Source organism: Amphibalanus amphitrite, unplaced genomic scaffold, assembly GCF_019059575.1.
Source record: "Amphibalanus amphitrite isolate SeventyFive unplaced genomic scaffold, NRLGWU_Aamphi_draft 000257F_arrow, whole genome shotgun sequence".
Taxonomy (NCBI): domain Eukaryota; kingdom Metazoa; phylum Arthropoda; class Thecostraca; order Balanomorpha; family Balanidae; genus Amphibalanus; species Amphibalanus amphitrite.
In genome coordinates this window covers 167,994-190,072 of record NW_024881752.1, presented here as the reverse complement: position 1 = coordinate 190,072, position 22,079 = coordinate 167,994, and the positions used below count along the sequence as shown (strand labels likewise).

Genomic DNA, 22,079 nt, shown 5'->3' with positions numbered 1-22,079 from the left:
TGGTGATATCACCGTATACCGTATCAGCTCCCGCATGAGATTCATCCCGACACTATTGCAACGGGTAACGCGGGGAGCAACGCGAAACTGGTGGGGCATGAGGGACGGTGCAGGACAATAGATCTATGGAAAGCTGAAGACCGGCATGGGTCATCACAGGGAACAAATGACACAAAACACAGCCCAGAACGCAGTAAAGAACGAAGGACAGGAAACTGGCGTAGGACTTCATAAGGGTAAGTACTACCTGTCAGACTGTTGACACACCACTGAGCAGGACACCGACCCGCCCGAAGGCAGACCAGACCGGTGCACTGCGCGCTGACCTCGCCCCATGGCGCGGCACCGTGTTTGATTTGGCCGATCGGGGGTGGCCGGCGGCTTTACCGCCCGCCGTCCGACCCGTGCCAACCACAATGGCGCCCCGGGACGCCGACCCCGGTTCACACTGGCCACTGCTGCGAGGGACGGAGCGACTGCTGAGAGGGGACGGAGCGACTGCTGAGAGGGACGGAGCGACTGCTGAGAGGGACGGAGCGACTGCTGAGAGGGGACGGAGCGATCACCGTTTGACAAATCGGTCAAACGTTCCACCGTGGAGCTGACGGAAGGGAGGAGAGGAGAGAAATGACATGGAGAGAAATGAGTGCGGAATGAGAGAAACGGAAATCATGTTCTAACTGTAAGCAGAATAAGGTGTTTGCTTATTTGTTTTGCTTTTCTGTAAATTGTTTTGCTTTTACGGGAAGATGTCTTCCTTATTGCGGCCAGTCACTCCGTAACATTGGCGTGTCCGAGGCAGCGTAACAAAGGCAGCAGCCGGCTCTGAGAATCACTAGCGATGAGCTCAACGACGCCTTGATTTCTGCGCTCCAATTGCCACACTCGGTCTCCCACCACTATTGACCGGCACTAAAGTCGCTACATAAAAACCGGCCACTGCTGGTGGCCCATCGGCCGCGCAGTGCAGCTACCCGCTATGGACAGCACCGGCCGCCCTGCCACGTACTGCAGAGGCAGATCACCGTCTCTGGGGAGCAAACAGACCGCTTAGGTGGCGTTTAGGTCACCCACGCGCTGCCAACCCTCAGAAGCGTCGATCTAAGCCGTTTGGCCGCTTCGGTCGCACCATAACCGTCGATAACTGCTGCATTAAGTCGGCACGCTCGGAGAGGCTATGTTTATCCGACGGCTCATTGACTTTCATGACGGGTCTGCGTTTCACCTTCAATCGCGTGGCTGCCACAGAGTCGCCTCGCTGCCGGTGCTAGCGCCGTTATGGTCGTAGCTTACAGCCGGGTCCACAGTGGGACAGGGGGTGGTGCGCCACAGTCGCCGCCACCCGGGGCGGCGCGCCGCTGCTCGCCGCGTCGGCCGAGCGCGTGTGCCGAGCCGGGATTCGGGCACTGCCGGCCGGGCCGGAACGCATTGATCGCATCCTGCGGACGACACACTCGCCGGTCCGCCAAGGACGACAACAGGCCAGCCGCCGGGCGGCGGCGGGGGCGGCTGCAGAACCGCCCCCGCTCGGCGTGCAGCCGCCGACGCCACAGTCCCAACGTGATTGCCGACATAACCGACCGGCGCTCAGGACCGACGAGATACGACGCGCCGTAAAATCGAAGGCGACGAGCGGCCAGGGACACCCGTCCCAATAGCAGCCGATGAGACCACTCGCCCTCGCCCGGTCATCCACCGCTGACCTCTGTCAGCGCGCGGCGCCGCAGCGCATGCCCGCACTGTCAACGGCCGCAGAGACGATTCCGACGCTCCGCCGGTCGGGCGGTGGCAGCGTGCGAGGCCAGCCAAGGCACAAAAATACTCGCTCGTTTGCTCTGAGCCGGCAGCGGCCGATCCGGTCCGTCCGGTCCTCGATCTGTCCGTCCTGCGCGCGACTCTCGGCGAACGAGCCGCACCACCCGCACCGACAGGCCTCTGCTGACCCAGCGGGCCGGGGCGGGGCCCGACGCAGGCCGCTCTCCAGCCTCCACGCAGAACGCCGAGCCGAGCTCAATACTCACCGCCAGTAAGCGCAGCTATTCCTGGAACCATATCTCGCACGCCGGTCCGTGTAGGCTCGGTCTCGTTTGGTGCCACTAATTTGGTGGCTTTGTGCCGCTGCTGGGTCCCTGATGACTCCGGCCAATGAATTGAGGCTTAACTGCGCCACCACCGTCGCGGCTATTCGGCGCCGGTGCGGCGGTTGGTGCGACACCGATCGGGCCCAGTGTCCCCCATGGGGACACTCACGAGGTCGGTCGGTGACAGCAGCCGGCGCTCGACTCTCACCCAAAAACACAGTCAGGGCACCAGGATGGGCTAAAACGGCTCGACTGGCTTGTGAAAATTCGACAGCGGCGGCGGTGACCGTCAGAGCACTCAGCAGAGGTGCAGCGGTGACCAGAAAGGTGGTCGAAATGACAAAAGGAATGGAGATGTTGGCGGTAGGACACTAAGAAGCACTATCAGCCAGCCATGTGGAGCGCGTGGAGCAGAGATGAGCGGCGCACTGCCTCCGGCGAGTGCCGGCCACCGCCCACCACACGGGTCTCAATCTCCATCCCGAACGGCTTCTTCTCCACTCCATCTCCGCGGAGGCCAGCACGGTGTCGGGTCGAGTCCACGCGGGCGGGCGGCGGTGGCGTCATCAATTAACTGACGCCTCCCGGGCCGTGACAAGGCGTCATTATCGCCCGATGAAGCGCCGCCCGGTGGGCCGGCCAGCCTCCCGGCTCTCACGGCACATAGAGGCTGAGTCTCAGGTTACTGTCCTCGGCTGAACACTCCTCGATCAGGACCTGCGCGGCTAGGCGATGAATCTATGTGAATTTTGATATATGTGAGTTGAGCGTAACTTTTAAGCGAGTAAGAGAACGCCTACCTTAACTGATTCAACCCACAAAAACAATCGAGCTTATTGCTTCATAAATCTTAAGCGTCAGTTTGACAGCGAAACAGAAGGGAGGAGCGATAAGCCGTCAAACCTCGAAGCTAATTGCAAAACTACGTTTTATCCCCTTCAGTGTTATTTTTTCCGGGCACAACATTGTACGACCTCTGATATCTCTCGGCGCTCTAACACCATCTCTCCACGTTCTGACACCGCCCCGGCACCACGCACGCCCACCAGCGTCGGTCGACACCGGTGATTACCCTCACGGCGGGACCGGCACACCCCACCCTCCGCGCATCCCGGGCACCTGCGGCCATCGACACATTCCCGAGGCACGCGTCATTCGACACAGCTGCTTCTTCCCCGGCGGCGGACACACGGACAGACGGAGAGACGGACAGACGGACGGACGGAGACATCGACCTGGCACTGAGCACGGTGCCCGGCCCCGATAATGCGTCCGAGCCGGGCACTCGCCAATCGGTCGCGGGCCCGCGTGGCGACCGATAGACCAATTCGGTGACCCTCCGCGAAACTAGCCTACAAGCACCACCAGCCTCCAAGCAGATCCCAGCACGATAACGAAGACTGAGCAGCTATTTTTGTGATCGTGGGGAATTAGATGGGAGATTACATAACGATCGAAGAGCTGGGCCACAAGGGAGGTGTACGCAGGCGCTACGCACAGCGCCCATACAACAAGACCGATACGACAGCACGAGATACAGGGCGCAAAATTCCTCTGAATAGCCTCATTCCACAGCGACCTGTCACCCTAGTCGCAGTGCAGAGAGAGGGAAGGAAGGAGAGAGGGAGTGAGTGAGACCAGTACCACCGGGCCCCACTGCGACCGCGTACACGCCTCAAGGACGCCGGCGTCCGGTGCGGCATTTCCGGCGCACATTAACGCACCGGAGACAAAAGGTGACGCAGCAGGGACAAAGGGTGGTCGGTTGGCGACCCTGCGCCGTAGGCAGCGGGCCTCTCGAGCGGCGACTTTGGTGGAGAATGGAGATGCGGGTCCAGCGGCGGGTCGCGGCAGGGGGAACCGGCCCTACCGCAGAGGACCCGACTCAGTGAGGCAGCGACCTCCCAGTTTCTGAACGGACAGAGCGCAGCTCGTCCCAGCGACCACCGGCGGCGCGGACACTTGAGACGACAAGGGTTATCGAGTCGGCAGAGCCGAGGGCCCTCCAATCAGACCAACGATAGGCCCGTCGGCGGGACCTGCGACGATCATCGAGCCTAGTCCAGCGTCGGTTAGAGAAGGCGGAGGCGTTCACGAGCCGTACGTAAACTGCGCTACACCTCCCCCCCCCCCCCCCCCGGCCGACGAACTGAATTCTCGTGAAGCGTGCGTCTTGCATTACGGAGAGCTAACAGTCCATTCCTCTGCAAAGATATTTCCTCCTGCCTTACCATTGTCCGTGGATTTCGATGCATTGTATGTCCTTGGAGGTTAATTTTGCAACGGCAAACATGCAACAATGCGACAGCCCAGAGATTACCGCGAGACAAAAACGAATATAGGCAGATCGTTTCAATGATATTGTCAACGCTTATGAAAGTGAGAAGCTGGTATCAAGACAACAACTACCTACCTATCGACTTTTCTTGACTGAAGCTGACAATTTCTCACTAAGGTGGAAGGAGTCTAATAACCACTGGGCACTAATGTCCACACAAGATCAACTGACCCCCAGGCCCCAGGTCACTAGTAAAAGGCCAAATCGTACTGGTACAGCCTAGTGCCTACCACTTGATATGATACATTTGACTTACTATCACTATTACTACAGTCTCCAACCCCAGCTAGCTATCAATAATAGAAAAGGAGTTCCTGGGCACAATTATCATCTGATTATTTACAACATAATTGCTGGAATGTAGCAACACCCAGACGCCCCTGTTGGTTGCCAGTTGCCACTGATCTTGGGGACCCTGGTGCCTTTGACCTTGCTTTGACCCTCATTTCTTTAGGCACTGTTGAGGTTGACCAACTGGCAACTCTCAGGTGGGACCGTCTGTCTGTTTGCTAACTGAGCCTCTAGGGTGTGAGATAGGATGAGATTATCAGGTGACAAAAGTCTCATTGACATAAGGTTCTTGTATCACCTTCACATGAGTTCCAGTTCATGAGTACAAAGAAGTTTACACATAGTGCACTGCATATTGCACAAATGAATGTAAAAATTGAGGCATTTGAATATTGCATGAATGACACTGCACTTCAAAGATTGCAAATACAATGTCAATAAACTTAGTATCAGGCAGCATATCAATGTTGTCTAGTCCCCAGCTGAAATTGACATGCTGTTTGCTGCAATGTTGTCCCACCTCTGCACTTGAATTTGAATTAGTCTGTTGTAGACTCTTGAGACTTACAGAAACCTACTGACATATCACAATCCGGCACTTTTTTTTCTAGATAAAAATGTCTTTATGTTTTAAAGCACAGATTTTCCAGGCAAAAACTAAGAACTAATTCTTGGAACACCTTGATCCGCAGGTCTTGATCAGCAATCTATAGGTATCATTTGATCAAAAGAGGCTTGGTCAGCTCATAAAAAACAGCCTATTAATATGCACTGACTGATGGACCTAGTGTCTCCAAAAAAGTATTTTGTCCATCTTCATCAGGTCAGGTTGGGTGGTTGGGTACAGAATCCCTGGCCAAGAGAGCAGGCAACAACGGAAGTAATGAAATCAAAATATGATTAGCTTATTTGTTTAGTAGGAAAAGTTATGCTTGGACGAGTGTCTCACAAAATGTCATCATAGCATGCCAGGAAGCTAAAAGCAAGCGAATATGGATGAGAATTGCTATCATAAACCTAGCTGTCGGAACATAATATTTTGTCAAAAGCAATGCAAATTACATAACAGAAATATGCAAAAAATGGATGTTTTATACTGGTCAAACAGTTTAAGTTGTGACAAAAATTGGCATTTATAAGATCAGTAATGTAAAAAAAAACCTCTAAGGGACCTACCTTCAGATAGTTCCAAATCCAACTCTGCCAGTCGTTCCTTCACATCGTCCGGTATCTGGGATGGGTCCACGTCGCCAGCAGACATGGCACTGACTTGATGTGCTACGTATCATGAAGCACAATAAGCACCAGTAGTCCTAATCCGCTAATTTCAATTCAATAAAAAAATCACTTCAAACACATCATAACAAGAACGACCGCAGATCACAGACCACCACACGCACCACGATCGCCTCCATTCTGACAATAGTGCTGTACAAAACCCAATCCGATATTCTAGAGCTGGGCAAAATAAATAAAGTATCGGTACTCTTCTTTTCAGGTCGTTTCGGCAAACGAAAAAGAGAAATAATTGTTAAAGATTTACGCATTCTTTCATTCATTATTCAAAAAAAATTATACACTCAATTTGACTTTCGAAGGATAAATATATCCATGGATAAAACGATAAAAACAAGGGAAAATGAGAAAAAAAAAAAAACAATCAACCATAACCCGGTTTACATAGCATTTTTGACGAGGCTCTAGCTTGTTAATTTGGCAATAATTTCGATGCAGTGGTCTTCAAATATTTAGAGGGGATCATTTTGTAAATTGTTAAGCACCATTGGCATCTTTTGCAACATCACGGACGGAGATATAAGCTTGCAATAAACCCTATGTAAACCGGGTTCATGTAGAGCAGCCACATTTTATTTCAAGTTTCAAGAAATGCGTAGGATGATTATGCAAAAATACTTCATTATCATTAGGTACATGCGCTTGTGCACGCATTATGTTCATGCCAGGTGGCAGGTCGCTACCAAAGAACTTAACAAAAGTTTTAAAGTGTGAAGTGTGCAAACAGCATACGTCGAGGAATAACAATAAATGAACGATAATGAAAAAGGAAATAAATAATTTCGAAAAAGAGAATTAGGTACGTTTGAAAGAGACCATGCAACCAACGTTTGAAAAAGAAGCCGTGTATTAGGGTGGCACTTAAAAATCATTTTTTAATTTTTAATGCGTGCGGGTGGTTTTCCGGTTCCATTCCCGTAAAAAATCAGGGAGGCAAATTTGTATGGAAAAATATTGATGTTTAGAGGTCGCGAATCAAGGTCAGAATTGAGATTTTGGTAGCAGATTTCAATATCATTAAAATCGTTTCTGACTTTCCTATTACGCTGTAATCGGATGATAATAAGGCATTTCTTAGTAATTTTCATATTGTTTATTGACATTTCATGCAGCTTCGGTCACACCGAAACGCTGGTCTATGTACTCCACTACTCCAGTTCCTCCTCTTTAGTAGATAGATTATTGGCGCCTCATTGGAGGGAGAGGCATCATGGGCAACGGGCACCCAGATCACTTTGTGTGTAGCCTGGTTAGCAATTTGCAGTCGATCTTCGGGTGTCAGGATAGCCTTTTCTGTGATCTTTTCAACTACATGGAGGAAGAACTGGCGCTAATCTTTGTCTTTCATGAGTGCCAGTCCTACATCAGCGCCATACTGCGCCTGGTGAAGTCATTCACCATACGCAACTCCCGGACTAGTTACCCGAGCTGCGGTTTGGTAGCTGCTGTCCTCCCAGTGGCCTTGGTCATTGATTATGAGCCCCGCGTCCAGGTCGTGGATCCTTGAGAGCTTTTTGAATGATGGTGTGAGGAAGCTCGCCAACGTCTCGGTCGCGAGAGCGGCGTTCATAGTGTCCACTAAGGACTTATGGGGCGGGTCCTCGTCCTCCCTCTCCTACAAGTCTATTGCCCGCACCATGTCTTGATTAAGCCCGAGGGTCGGGGTCTAAAAGCTCCAGTCACCAGCCGATCGCTCAAGTACTACAGGTGACGGCTGAAGACCGGGACTGTCGCCTTCGACAGCTCCTTTTCGGGGTAGGTGCAGAACGAGTTCACGAAGGTCAGGTCCAGAGCCGGCGCAGTGGCAGTAGAGTCCCAAACCAGGCGGCGGCGGCGGCGGCAAACATGCAGGCAACGGACAGCGCACAGCGTCTGATGACCTGGGCCTCGGCCGCCGTCAGCCGGAGCCGCTCCCTGAAGAGGAAGGCATCCACAGTGCGGATGGTCTTTGCCATCCACCTAACTCAGTGGAGTACTCTGAGGCGGAGAAACGGATGCCGTGCTTGGAACAACTCCACCGAGAGCAATTACGCAGAGCTCCAGAAGTTTTCGGTAGTATTCCCGGAGCTAGGCATAGTCCAGCGATGGAAGCGATGGAAGCTGACCAGCAGCTCGTCCCACTCCGGAACGTCGTCGACGGCGAACGCCATCGATGTGATCCTGTCATATGAACTCCCACCCGCCTTTGAACCTCTTAAACAGCCGGATGTAGTTAGAGGCCGCTCGAGATTCTAGGGCAGGTGGAGAAGGCCTTCTCTAGGACCAGCTCTTACACGTGGTGCCGGCAGGCCAGCTGGAGGACGGGCCGATTCAGCTTCTGCTCGATAAGGGCTTAAGTACCGCTCACCAGCATGCTGTTCGCCGTCGTGGCGTCGAAGTAAAAGGCCGCAGTTCCGCTTCTCCAGTTCTTAGTCCCCCAGCGCTGTGAGCATGGCCTCCTGTGCTTGGATGGAGGGGAGGTTGGGAGCGGCGAGGAGCTTGGCCACCCCAATCCCTCCCCCCTCCCCATCACCAGGACGTAGAATCGGTCGACGCTCCTTCTCTCGCGATTCAGGATTCGCGGTTCAGCCGGAGTCGCATCCTAAGTTCCATGCCGCAGTTGATAACAGGCTCACGTATTCTTCACACATTACGGTTGGGCAGTTTGGCCCGGTCGAGGCCAGTTCACTGTTGGGGACGTCCGCTCGCCCGCATGCGCTTGGGAGTGTGAGTCGGCGTTTCTCTCTCATGGTCGCCATCGTCAAAGACGTTCCCTCCGTGTGCGCGCCGCAGCGGCCAGGTAAGTCTGTTGCTGGCAATGGCACTAGATTCGGAAGAAGCGCCCACGGAAGAACATCCCGAAAGCACAATAAACCAGTGCAGCTCAATGCACACTCTCGCCTCTGCTTTTGCCCGCCGGCTATAGACTGACTCCAACTTCTTAACATTCTCTTTGACAGAAAAGGAGCATGTCTCAAGAACCGATAGAACCGTGGGGCTCGTCCTCCCTTTGGAACAGGAGAGACCGGTCACTCCTCACACTAATCAGAGGATATGACCTCCACTGTGAGAAGGCACTGGTCGCAGGTCAAAACAGGCCTGACATGGGTAAAACAGCCCAGATCAGACCTATCTTGGCCTGACCTGGACTGGCTACGATCGGCCGGAAGTGATGGGTCATGGGATAAACAATTGTTACACAAATAAAGGTCAAAATACGTCGAAAATGACGTTTAATGACCACATATGTCATTCCAAATAGGTTTAAAGTAGTTTCCAAAAAGTCGATTTTTCCCCAAAAAATGTCAACTTTGACCTCAATTCGCGAGCCCTAAATATCAATATTTTCAAAATCATTTTGCACACATTATTTTTTACGGGAATGGAACCAGAAAACTACCCGCACGCCTAAAAATCGGATGACATAAAGTTCACCCTATTGCTAAGTGCCACCCTACCGTGTATGTGTCTTTGCGTGCGTCCTTTTACCAACTGATAAGCATTGACATTTGTCCGGGAGAACGCTAAGATAGTTAGGTAGCAGTCATGTTGACGAGAGAAGGTTTCATTCTAGTTTTCGGCTTCCTCAGTCTGACTGACCCGTCGCCGTCAAACAATGACTCATCGAGGTTAGTCACTAAGTCAGGCTATGGCAGTGACTGCCGACTCGGTGCCCGCCCCGGATCACTCAGACACTCGTTTCTCCGGAAGAAAACCGAGGGTGTGTGCGCTGCCCAGCGGTTCGAGCTCGTGCCGAACTTCTGAGTCACGTAGCCTGCGGCTCTGGCAACTCTCAACCTCCTGATGAGCCTGACCCAGCGAATGGTGGCGTCGAGACTCGAGAGGACTGAGGTCTCTCTCGGGCCGATGGAAGCATTCAACCTGAACCGGAACCGATAATGGGCGAGTCAACTGACACGCGGCCGTTGATGGCCGTTTTTTAACTTCCCCACCCTACAAAAGTTTTAATTCACCGATATCTCACGATTCGGCACGCATGACGCATGCATAAGGTTCACATATTAACGTTATGAAATTTTCAGACACAGGTTCAGGCAAGATTCATTTACTACTCGGTTCAGGCACCGACGGAGTCGGTCCGCAGCTCAGTCGGTCGAGCGTTAAACTCCGCGTAGTAGAGCACGCGGCCGGGTTCGAAGCGCGACGGGCGCTTGACGTTTATGAGCCTCCTGACAGGTATGGTTGCGGGTGGTGGCAGGCCGTAGCCAGGCGAAGTCAGTGAGGGGACCAGCCGTGCGCGGCTAGGTGCGACGTTAAACTTTGGATTCCAAATTCTTCCATCCATAGAACCGGAATAGCGCAATCGGAGGGTAGAGGGCAGGGTCAACGCAACAATCTTCGCTTAGCGATGGCCTTGTCCTTGTGAATCCTTCTATTCATGAAAGGATCGAACTAGATTTATACAAAAAAGGTTATTCAATGTTAGATAGGTAGGTAAACAGATCACGGGCAAGTGACTTCACCTAAAATAATGGATGCCTATATGTACCTAAGCCATTTATTTTTGCCGTAATTAGGTACACCGACGGCATGAATGTCATGTGATTCAATTTTTAAGTTAAAAAGTTACATCATCTCATATTTTCGCTCATTGACCTCAGAACAGGCCTATTTGTGATCTATTTACCAACCCACAGTCAATGAAAAAAAAAATGATTTCTGCCTTTATCGGACGAAAGTCAAACGTCTCCAGTAGCGGCGGAACACCTTCAAGTAAGGGGGGGGGGGCACTGCCGACTTTTGGTCCCCTCCTTTCTATGCAACGCCCCATACGACTATTGATACCGGGTTACACAACACATTGGGTGGACGCGCTTCGTCTAAATGACTTTTTTCGACACCCTCTCGGAAATTTTTCGACACCCTCTCCGACTTTCTCGACATCCTCTCGGACCTGTTTCTCGAGACTGTATTTGGCCGGAATCGCGATTCGGCGTAGGTATATGTGATGTCAGCTCACCTTATTCGCGCGTTAGTCCAGTCTTTTGGTGATTGTAAAATGTAAACGTTCAAACATGTTAATCGGCTTCACGTGACCCTTGCACCTACCATAAAGCATGGGCCATGGGACATTATAATTCGGTCACATGCCTTATGGTGGGTGCCAAGGTCACGTGAAGGTCAGGTCAAGGTCATTGATCTTAGATGGCCTTGGCTCGCTTTTTCGAGTTATGCATGTTTCTAGGCTAGTTTTTGGAATTGATTTCAAATCTAGCATCCATCTATCTCAAAAGTTACGAAGTAGTTTAAAATAATTAAATGCTTTCGTAACATGTTTGAAATATGACGTCTGGTTGACACCTACTATGGATATACGCCTACTAATTGACCTGACCTGACCTGACCTGGCCTAAATGCATGAAGACATCATACGTGACTGTCAGCTATGTGACCAAGTGCCAGTCTCTCGTCACGGATGCTCTATACACCCTGTTCGTCACGGCAGTGCGATTATCATGTATCAATAAACGGCTTATTCTTCCCATGCCATACATGCCACCGGGGTAATAAGCTTCTCCCGTTGCTACCGATAGTTGGCCACGATAGTTGATAGTTGGCAACAATCAGGAACCTGCACATGGCAACAGTCAGGAACCTGCACATGAGTTTTTATTCTTTAGCATCTGAAGTCAGAAATGTATTTATCAGGAAGTTCGTGCATTAAAAACTTCAGCTCTTATTTTATGAAGGAAAAAATAGAAATATGGTAGCAGTGGAAAATTGGCAGCTTACAAAATGGGCATTCCTGATGCACCATCTTTTGCCGCAAACATCTGGCTGAAAATGCTTGGGGTAGTGTGGGTTGGCTTCAAGCCGTTCTAATTTAATGTTAGGTACAATATATTTTTTTGTGAAATTGCTAGCTGCTTGAGCTGGTTCGAAACCATTATTCAAGGTGAGTTAGAAAGAAGTTGTCGCACGTGGCTTTTACTGACTTGTTTTTGAAGTTTGCGGCGAAACCGGCGCGGCATGGGTTTTGTCATTGATATAACAATAATAAAGTATGTTGTACATATACATGCAAATACTGATACAGATATTGATACATATTTTTATGTGTAATGCTATCCAGCAGTGAACAGCATAAGTGAAAGTAAAATTTTGAGAAAACTAGATGCTGATGGGATGGCTACACCTCCATCGTCAATCTTGTCACATTACATTGCATATATTTTAATATGTATTAGTTTTAGGTCACAATATTTTTGCACTGTTTTATTTATTCAATGCAGTTTATATTACTGAATCCTTCTGTCAGTTATCATTTGATACGTATGTGAAGCAAAATGTGTAAATAAGGTGACATCCACGAGTTTGTACCTATTCTACATTATATACCTCTTTTCCTTGGCCCTACAGTGAGAATTTTGCTTGGTGATAATATTTTTATTGCCAAAATAGGTATCATTTGAAATCACTTGCTCTACAACTTTGTAGGTACCGTAAAACGGGGTGTTAAGGGACAGTTTTGAGGTGCTTTGTTATATAACTCAAGAAGGGTTGGAAATAGAAGCATCAAATTGTCAGCATTTTATGTGGAATTTGGTGCTTTACATGCCTGCCACATTAAAGTTTTTAAGATTTATGCCTGCATATTATTTTTTATTATTTTTCATCACTGTCCCTTAGCACCCCAATGTGGGGTGTTAAGGGACACCTACGTTATTCTTAGAAATGGTCATCAAATGCCCACAATTGGGGTGTGGAAGGGCACACAATTTATTTATTGAAATGTTTTGCATATTCTGTCACAAAACAAGTCAGGTTCATTCACCACTAATGACCCTTTTAGCCAATTACGTGTAATGCTGTTTACGCTTGTGGAAAATGTGCTAATTATAAGGTAAACAGAACCAAAAAGTAATCTTCTGTCATCAATAAAAACCCATGTTGAAGCTAGTCACTTGTCATTATGTTGCCCTCTTTGTTTTGGCCTTTTTATGATGACATCACATTTACCTACATCAGTCTCCATTGACCCATCATTGTAAAAGAGAGTGTTGAGATGTTTTGTTACATAACTTAACCCGCGCGGGGCTGGGGGGGGTAAATTTTACCCCCCCTCGCGAATTTTTGCGATATCTCAAAAACGGCGGTGCGCAGCGCCGCCAAACTTTCAGTACCTTTTCTTACATCAATTTGACACGTTCCCTGAAAATTTGAGCGAAATCCGTCGGAAAATTTTTGAGAAATTGACGTTTTAGTGACGTCATGTTCGCCATTTTCGCCTCAAAAACGGCAAAAGTTCAAACGCCGCTAACATCTTCATTTTTAAAGGAATCAAGACGTAACAAAAAAGGTTATACGTAATTTTACTTTGTCTATCAAATGGCTATCTCGGTTTTTTGAAAATTTTGGATTTTGGCCTAAATTTTTTCAAAAAACTGATTTTTTTGGGAAAATCATTATAAAATCCAAAATTTCGAGTCTATCGAAAAAACCGGAATATATGTCAGAGAAGTGGTCTATGTGCACCTACATACCAAATTTTAGAAGAATCGGTTCAAAAATGTGGGAGTTATTCAAAATTTTATGACGTCACGACACACAAAATTTTTGAAAAATGATTTTTTTGGAAGTTCTAGACCTCGTACGGAAACAAAAATAGCACCATTCGATTCGCCGTGAAAAACTGCATCAGATCGACACCTTTTTAGGCCTTAACAACCAACTTCAAAATTTGACCTCACTTGACCTGACCTTGACCTGACCTCGACCTGAAATTCATCCAGAGGTGGTCCATATCACTTATTGAGTGTGCCTATTGAATTCTATGAGTGAAATGACCCATAAAACATGTGTCGCACATGCCCTTTTCTATATTTTGTTTTTTGGTGACCTGACCTGACCTGACCTGACCTTGACCTTGACCTCTGAATGATATTGTATGCAACGAATATTGTCTTGGTAGCCTAAGAACACGTTTTGGGCGATCAGTCTCAGTCCATGACTCCATTCTTCGGCAACTACGGTGCAAGGCCGATACTGTAGAAACTTGCAATTTGTACCCTTGACCTGACCTTGACCTTGACCTCAAACTTTAAATTAAGTACATGTTTTTAGTAGTTCGTGATGAGAGCTTTCGATTGGCGTTTGAATTTTCCAAATCGGACCATTAGTTCGGGAGATAACAGGGGGGGTAAAATTTACCCCCCCCCAGCCCCGCGCGTTCGGCTGGAGACCCCAGCCCCGCGCGGGTTAAGATGTGTTAGAGATAAAAGCATGAACTTGCCAGCATTTTATGTGGAATTTGGTGTTTTCCATGCCTACTGAAAGAAAACTTGATTGAATTATATTTAGATTTTATTTTTTATTTTTTCTTCCCTGTCCCTTAGCACCCCACATCCACCTCAAAATATGCATGTATCCAGAAAAGAGAAAGAGGATGATGAATGAATGGGTGAATTTGCACAAGTTTTTCAGGAAACATGTGCAATACATGTGACAATACACCTATGCATTCATTTTCCCTGTACACCCACTAGTTTATGAGGTACACACAGAGTTTTGGAGATGTTTCAATTTTGTGAAAATGTAGCATGATTTTCAAATCCATTTTTGAACCAAATCACTTGCATGAAAAACCATAGCATTTTGTCCTATGGTCAAGAGCAAAACAGTGTCAACTACCACACTGAAGTTTTTATTGAACCTTCTCAAATTAGGAAGTTAATATGACTCAAAGTTTTTCCCATGCAACTGTCCCTTAACACCCCACTGTCCCTTAACACCCCATTTTACGGTACTGTACCTTTCTGCACAATCAGCTGTTGGATTAGAGTTATGCCCAAGTTAAAAAGGAAAGTGGCAATGTTTTATGACTTGGTAATAAAGTATTGAATGCAAAATTAAAGATAAGAGCCATTGGGCAAGAATGATCTAGAATAGGTACATAATTTTGTGATGTTAAGTTTAAGTTGGATTCCAGGCCTCCTGCCTGAAGCATGCTTCAGATTTGTAATCATGTCAATCTATACATGATATTTCAAGGTTAATCATGCTCCTAGTTCTTACTTTATTTCGGTTGGGCATATATATTGAGATTAAGGTTCAATTGCATAGGCTTGTGCATTCAATCATGTGCCTGTCCTATGTCCACATAATTTATGTGGTTCTACTTGATATAATAGAACAATGATAATAGCTTTTTATACATCATCTACAAGCTATCAGTACATAAGGTTTATGGGCTATGATTTTTAAAAAGTGCTATAAGATAAAGTCCTTACAAATTATGTTAATGCTAATAATTTCCCCTTGAGTTGGTCTCTGTCTGACCTCAACTTTATTCAGAATCTCTGTATTTTCCATTGATGTATGCCTTTTACTTATTACTTCACCAAGTTCTTTTGCCACTTTTCAAATCAGTAAGCCATCATTTGTCATTTTTCAAACATAAGCATAGGGTCTTGGTGAGCTGAAACTGTATCAACATTTTTTATGTTATACCTAGCATTTTTCTTTAACTATTAACGACTTCCTTAAGAGAATACATCTTGCCTGTTCCATCTGCAGTAAATGAGACAAATGGGAAGGTCTCAGTCCACTGTGACATTGAAGCTCATCAATGTTCAAAAATAATATTTTGTTTATGCATTAATTTTGCTCATAAAAATCACAACTTTATTTGGCTATTGGTATTTCTGTTAACAAGCTACATTGATAGGTAGATATTTTGTTGCTATGATTGCTGAGATGACGGGTGATGGCAACAGGCAATCTATAGTAGTTGAGCTGCTTCTCATGATCTCGCATTGACACTGCTCGAAATTAATCTTATTTTCTCCCCTGTGCTTTCAGTGACCTGATTTTGCTACCTCAATGCGGCGTGTCCCGGCGAGCCCCTCTGCCGCGGCGCCCCGGCCCCTCCCGTCCTCCCGGTGTCGGCCGCTCTGAGAGGCGCTATGGCCGAGGCCGCGGAGCTGCGCCACCTGGTGGCCGCCCGGCCGGCCGCCTCCGTGCTCAGCGGCAGCGCCACGGTCGACCTGTTCGCCGGCATGCGGCGCGCCGGAGGAGGACTCGACACGGACACATTCGGCGCGGTGGCGCGCTGGCGGGCCGGAGACGAGGCGGCCCGGCAGCTGAGCGAGACACTGGCCAAAGCCAGCCTGTCCGACTCTGTCAGCACCAGTAACGGCTGTCTGGGCGGCGGCGGCGGCTGGGGCTCGGCCGGCGGCGGCTCGGCGGGCGCCGCGCTCGACACCCTGGCGCTGCTGGGCTCCCTGGGACTGACGGACACCACCAGCTCCGGCGGCGGCGGCTGGCCGGAGCGGCCCACCGGCACCGGCTCGGCGCCGCCCGCCTTCGACGCCCAGTCTGAGTGCGTGCTGAACGCGGCCGCTCAGCTGATGCGCTCCTCCGAACAGCAGATATCGCGGCACAGCAGCGACTCGGGTCACAGCAGCGGCACCAGGTCAGTTGTAATGGGCATGGTTATTGGTTATTAGACGGCGCTCGCAGTAGTGGAAAGTGGTTGTTACTGCCAGTTACCTGTTCACTTATTAACTACATAGAATGACCGAATGTTGCTGAAATATCTGGAAAGCTAATGTATTTTAGGGTTGGTTTTTGAAGCATTACTCGTATGTGATAGAAAACATGTTTTTTTGTGACGCTGCCTGTCGTAATAAGCCTTTCCATTGGTTTCATTTCCCATTTCCCATTATGTAACGCTGCTCTTTGGGCGCTGACTAAGCAGCTGATCAGTATCTGGCGTTTTGTAACAAATCAGGTTATGTAACTCTGTCCCCATTGTCTCCCCTCAGCACCCATTACGCTTTATTCCGCGAGGTCTCGGACTCTCGATCTTTGTCCACGTTGTGACCTCACTGACCGTACCGCTCTCCGCCGCAGGGACGCCTGTCTGATGGGCATGCTCTTCTGCAGCACCTGTGACGATACCTCCATCTCGGCCACACACCAGTGTGTCGAGTGCAACGACTTCCTCTGCTACAACTGCGCGTGTGCCCACCGGCGTGTGCGGGTCACACGCTCCCACACGGTTCTCCCAGTGAACGCCCGTCCCACCGGTAACTGCCCGCTCCACCAGGCAGTCTTCACCATGATCTGTAACACCTGCGAACTGCCACTCTGCTACACCTGCGCGCTGGATCACTCGGAACACAGCCTAGATACGGTGGACGGCGCCGCGGCCATGGCGCAGCAGCGCACCCGCTCCACGCAGCAGGACGCGCAGGCGTTCCTGGCGGCGCTGGCCGAGGCGCGCCACCGCACCGTATCCATGGCAGAGCTGGTGCGGGAGAGATCAGCGCGCGCTCAGCTGGACGCCGCGGCTGCCGGGGATAAGCTACGCGCCGCGCTGGCCGCTTGGCAGACGCGACTGGAGAAGAAGGCGGCGGCCGTGTGCCAGCTGAAGGTGTCGCGGCTCCACCAGCAGGCTGAACAGCTGGATCAGCTGCGCGGCAGGGTGCTGGCTCTCCTCGACCAGTTGGCCAGCGGCTCGGGCGCCGACGGTGACGCCGAGTGGATGGTGCGGGGTCTGACGGCCGACCACCAGCTGCGACTGATGATCGGGCAGGCCCAGCTGACGCCGACGGAGGACGCGGCCGTGAGGTTCGTGTCCCCACCCGGTGGCGCCGCTGTCGAGTCGCTGCTGCGCGCCGCCGGAACCGTCGAGACGGCCGGCTGCGGCGCGCAGAGTCTGCTCATGGAGAGTGCAGCAGTGCCGGTGGTCGGGCGGCCCTACCAGCTGGTGGTGCAGGTGCGAGACCACTACGGCGACGACCGCCGCTCGGGAGATGACCGCGTGCAGGCGCGTGTGGTGACGCCCGACCGGCGCATGCTGAGCTGTGACGTGGAGCACCTAGCCGGCGGCCGGTACCGCGCGGCGTTCGTAGCACGCACCGCTGGGGAGCACACCTTCAGTATCACCGTGAACGGCACCCATCTGACGCACAGCCCGTGGACACGGCGTGCCGTCTCCCCGCGCCGGCTCTCCTCCCTGGGCCCGGTGCGGCTGACGGTCGGCTCGGAGGGAACCGAGCCCGGTCAGCTGTGCCGCCCCTGGGGCGTGGCGTTTGGCGGTGACGGCCGGATCGTGGTGTCGGACCGCAGCAACCACCGCGTCCAGGTGTTCTCCGCCGACGGCCGGCTGCTGCTCGCCTTTGGAGGACCCGGATCGAAGAACGGGGAGCTGAACAGACCGGCCGGCGTGGCTGTCGACTCGATTGAGCGTATCGTGGTCGCGGACAAGGATAACCACCGCATCTGTGTGTTCAGCGCCAACGGCGAGTTTCTGCTCAAGTTTGGCGAGAAGGGTAACCGGCTGGGGATGTTCAACTACCCGTGGGACGTGGCGTGCAACAGCCTGGACCAGATCGCCGTCACCGATACGCGCAACCACCGTGTGCAGCTCTTCTCGCCCGACGGAATGCTTCTGAAGAAATTCACACAGGTAAGAGACGATACGTCAAATACACAAGGCAGGATAGATCAAGTAAAAATTTCTTTTTGGTGCTCACTCGCACTATTTTTAGTCAGTGCTGCGGTTAAGTTGATAGTGACTAGAAAGTAGAAACCAAATGTAGCAGTTATGGTAGACTGCTATCTCTCACCGGAATTATGATAGGTATTAAAAATTTTCATGGCTGTGCTATGCAGGGTTATAACTTGGAGTTGTGCCTTCACCGCCAACTTATTCCGTGCCTCGCCCTACGCAGCACGGTGCGACTTCAGTAAACCATAACTGTTCTCATCACCGCCTTACGGCGACCCTTTCCATTCACAGGACGGCACTGAGTGGAAGGAGCTGGACTCTCCGCGCGGCCTAACGTTCCACCCGGACGGCAAGCTCTACATCACAGACTTCAACAACCACAGGATCGTAGTGCTGGACCCGGACACGGGCAAGATGACCTACCTGTGCCGCGAGGGCTCCGAGCCCGGCCGACTCCTGCGACCTCAGGTCAGTTTTATTCGACGCTACTCGTCTCTTGTTGGCGATAATATTTGGATCTTCAGGGGCTTGTAGTGCCCTAAAAATGCCCTTATTGATAGAATGTCCCATTAGCCAGCTCCGTGGGGCTGGTCGACCCCAGGACTCTGACGTCTTCGAATACATTTGAATCTCGGTGACATTGCGGGATGATTTCAGTTTAGTTTTCATATGACTGGTCAAACACGGGGTTTTAATATTTCTTTGCTTTGCTGAGTTTCGCTGGCTTTTGCTGTCAAATCTGATGGGCAGTAACTCATCCATTCCTGCCCGGCCTTCGTCTCCAGGATGTCACTGGCACCCCGTGACACCCCTAGGGCGGTGGCCGACTTCATCCCTCTGCTAACCGCCCCCCTCTCTGTCCTCAGGGTATTGCCGCCGACGACGAGGGCCGTCTGTACGTTGCGGACTGCCGCAACTCACGCGTCCAGGTGCTGACGCCACACGGCGAGTTCTTGATGAAGCTCGGTGAGCACGGCAGTCGGCCCGGTCAGTTTGACCAGCCGCAGGGCGTGGCGATCGGACCGAGCGGCCAGCTGGCTGTGGTCTGCCTGGAGAACCACCGCGTGCAGCTCTTCTGAGGGGGCGGCCCGTCGGGCGGTCCCCTACAGGCCAGTGAGGTGCTGGGGAGCGGGTAGAGCCGCGGAGAGGGAGAGCAGAGACTGAGGACTGAGTAGAGAGAGAGAGAGAGAGATGACTTTGGAAGTTCAGTGGTGACGAACTTGGACTATGACTGAATGATTCAGGTCTACAGTAGTCGAGACGGGCTGAGGCTGGTGGCCTGGTTATTGGGAGAGGACACTGGACTGGTTTATCGGGCAGCGTATGTCCGCTACAAACGGCAGGGTATCTACCTCGTCACGCGCACCGTCGCGGAACGATCAGGGACTTTTTGGGCGACCGGGGACGGTTAAATAGGCCGTCTCCGGCCGCCCGCGTGTTCAAACATATGTACCTTTATTTGTACGGGTAACAGTTACGTGTGTTTCGGGGACGGGGTGCACGCCGCCCCGACCCCTCGGGTACAACGCCCTAATGGGCCAACGACTTCTCAGGAATGAAGACAGGGTCGATGTGCGTATTCTATCGCCTTGATTGTACATAGATGTAATTGCGCGCGGCTGGGCGGCTGCATATGTATTTAGCAGCTCGTCCAACGTCGTGTGTTGCTTGCCAGGCGCTGTCGCGCTCGCGTGAAGCGGGCTCCGCGGGGCGGCGCCCTGTACAAAGTAGGGTTTCAGGCTGGTGCTGTTCAGACGGCACCTCTCAGGGTTGCAGGCTCAGGTTCAATCTGGGCGCGCCAGTGGCGCCGGCGGTGCGCGGTTCCTCACGTTACCGATACGGGTACCTTGGTCGACAAGTAAACAGCGCTACGCACCGGTAGAGGCCGCAGCCGCGCGCGCGCGCCACCTCAGCCGTCTCTGAGACGGGGAGGGCGCCGCCCGGCAGCGCGGCTCGAGTTCCTGTATCGCGTGGCCGGCTCGGCAGGGCCGATGACGCGTCACGGAGCCGAGGGCACAGCTGCCCGCTCCCGGTCGGCGCGTCACGCTGCCGGGTAGCCGTCAGACGGAATCGCGCCAACTCCGTCAGACGGAAGTGTACAGGGTTTGAGCTGTCAGACGGGTGGAGCGCGCCGGCGGCGTGTCGGGGCTCTCCGACAACATTGAGAGACGTGAGAGCGCTTTTGACAGTTTTTCTTCTATCCTCTGTACACTATTAGGGAGTTAGGTTGACTGGCGTGGTACGGTTTGTGACTAGGAAGCCACGACAGTTGCGTAGGACGGCATTTCGGTCGGTGCTGGCCGTATGCCGCCGTGCACATACGTACTATGTAGCCAGGAGCTGGAATCGACGCGCAGGTTTTGTGACTATAACGGGGTGTGCGGGTGCATCGTACCGATGAGAGCTGTGTGAGACGGGGCGGACGGCGGCCGTCGCGCTGCGGGTCGGGTGTTCGGGTGTATCGTGCTGTTCGGAGCTGTGCGGAGCGGGAGCGGGCGGCGGCCGGTGCCTCTGCTGCGACCCGGCCGCCCCCTCCCGGCTCCTGGCGGGTATGCTGCGTGAGGGCCGGCGAACGACTACGGGTTCCTGAGAATGGTTCGGGTGTGCCTGGCGGGGCGAGCTGGGGTGTGGGGGCGGGCGAGGCTGCCGCAGTCCCCGTCCCTGCCGCCGGCCGCCGGCGCGGGCGGGTCGATTTTCTGATCACGGGTCTGCTGGTAAGATTTTAGCTATACGCGTGCGAGCGGTTTTACGTGCGTAATCTTGTCTCTGTAGGGCGCTGCCGCCTGTGGTGCTGCTGACGAGGGAGCCGCGGGGCCTCAGGCCCGCCGGCGCCCCCCAGTCCGGTTTAACCAGCGTGTCGACCTCAGGTCATTTGGCGCGCGCCGCGGGCGTGACCTCAGGTCGCCCGGCTCTCAGGGTGCGCTGCGGCGCTCACATCCGACTCAGGGATTCAGCCGTGCTAGCGATGCTAGTTTAGAAGGATCAAATCCAGGTGGCCGGCGCCGCGCCGCGCGCCCGGCGATGGTTTAACCGCGCTCCGCACGCTGCTTCGCGCGCTGGCAACACACCGGTCTGTTTCGGCTGTAAGCTAAGACTGTATGCTGTATGATATTCTCGCTTCACTCGCCCGCTCGTTGCCCGCTGCTTTTGCTAGAGGGTTGGCAATTTTGCCGACTTCTCGCGAGCGTACTTCACAGCTCCTGCCTTCTACCCGCGAGGTGATTTGGTTTTTAGACGCTTTTATCCCCGGAGACAGCCTTATATGTATTCTGTTTAAACTACTGGGATGCTTATTGTCCTGTCAGTGTGATGCGGCACGCGTATTTCAGGACCATGCCAACAATCACGAATCACGGTGGCAATTGGCGAAATTCGGCCCGCGCTCACGGCTCTGTTTATAGGTGTTGTAATCATTCTCTTATCGTCTCAACTTTGCGTGCGTTTCAAAAATAAAGTTCTTCTTTACCTACTGTGTTTACGTCCGAGTGTTTGAATCAAAGCCTGAAGAGCGAACCGCGCCGTGATGAAATCAACACACCTGCGGCGGTATGGGCAGCCATTACAAAACGAACATCACTCACTGATGGTCGTATCTCTGAGTCCAGTGAATGATACA

At 51.8% G+C, this 22,079-nt stretch overlaps 1 protein-coding gene across 1 annotated transcript; it reads left to right on the top strand.

Annotated features, from left to right (window-relative positions):
• The first annotated feature begins 11,774 nt into the window (after positions 1–11,774).
• LOC122386597 (E3 ubiquitin-protein ligase TRIM71-like) lies at positions 11,775–21,930 on the top strand. The gene is made up of 5 exons (XM_043375928.1): positions 11,775–11,902; positions 15,808–16,420; positions 16,861–18,421; positions 18,755–18,931; positions 19,330–21,930. The coding sequence occupies exons 2-5, from the start codon at positions 15,912–15,914 to the stop codon at positions 19,540–19,542; spliced, it is 2,460 nt and encodes an 819-aa protein (XP_043231863.1). The 5' UTR covers positions 11,775–11,902; positions 15,808–15,911; the 3' UTR covers positions 19,543–21,930.
• Positions 21,931–22,079: the final 149 nt, after the last annotated feature.

Coding starts and splice junctions, on each gene's coding strand:
- LOC122386597 (XM_043375928.1), top strand. CDS start 15,912: ATGGCCGAGGCCGCGGAGCTGCGCCACCTGGTGGCCGCCCGGCCGGCC. Junction 16,421..16,860: donor GGTCACAGCAGCGGCACCAG/GTCAGTTGTAAT, acceptor TCTCCGCCGCAG/GGACGCCTGTCTGATGGGCA. Junction 18,422..18,754: donor TTCTGAAGAAATTCACACAG/GTAAGAGACGAT, acceptor TTCCATTCACAG/GACGGCACTGAGTGGAAGGA.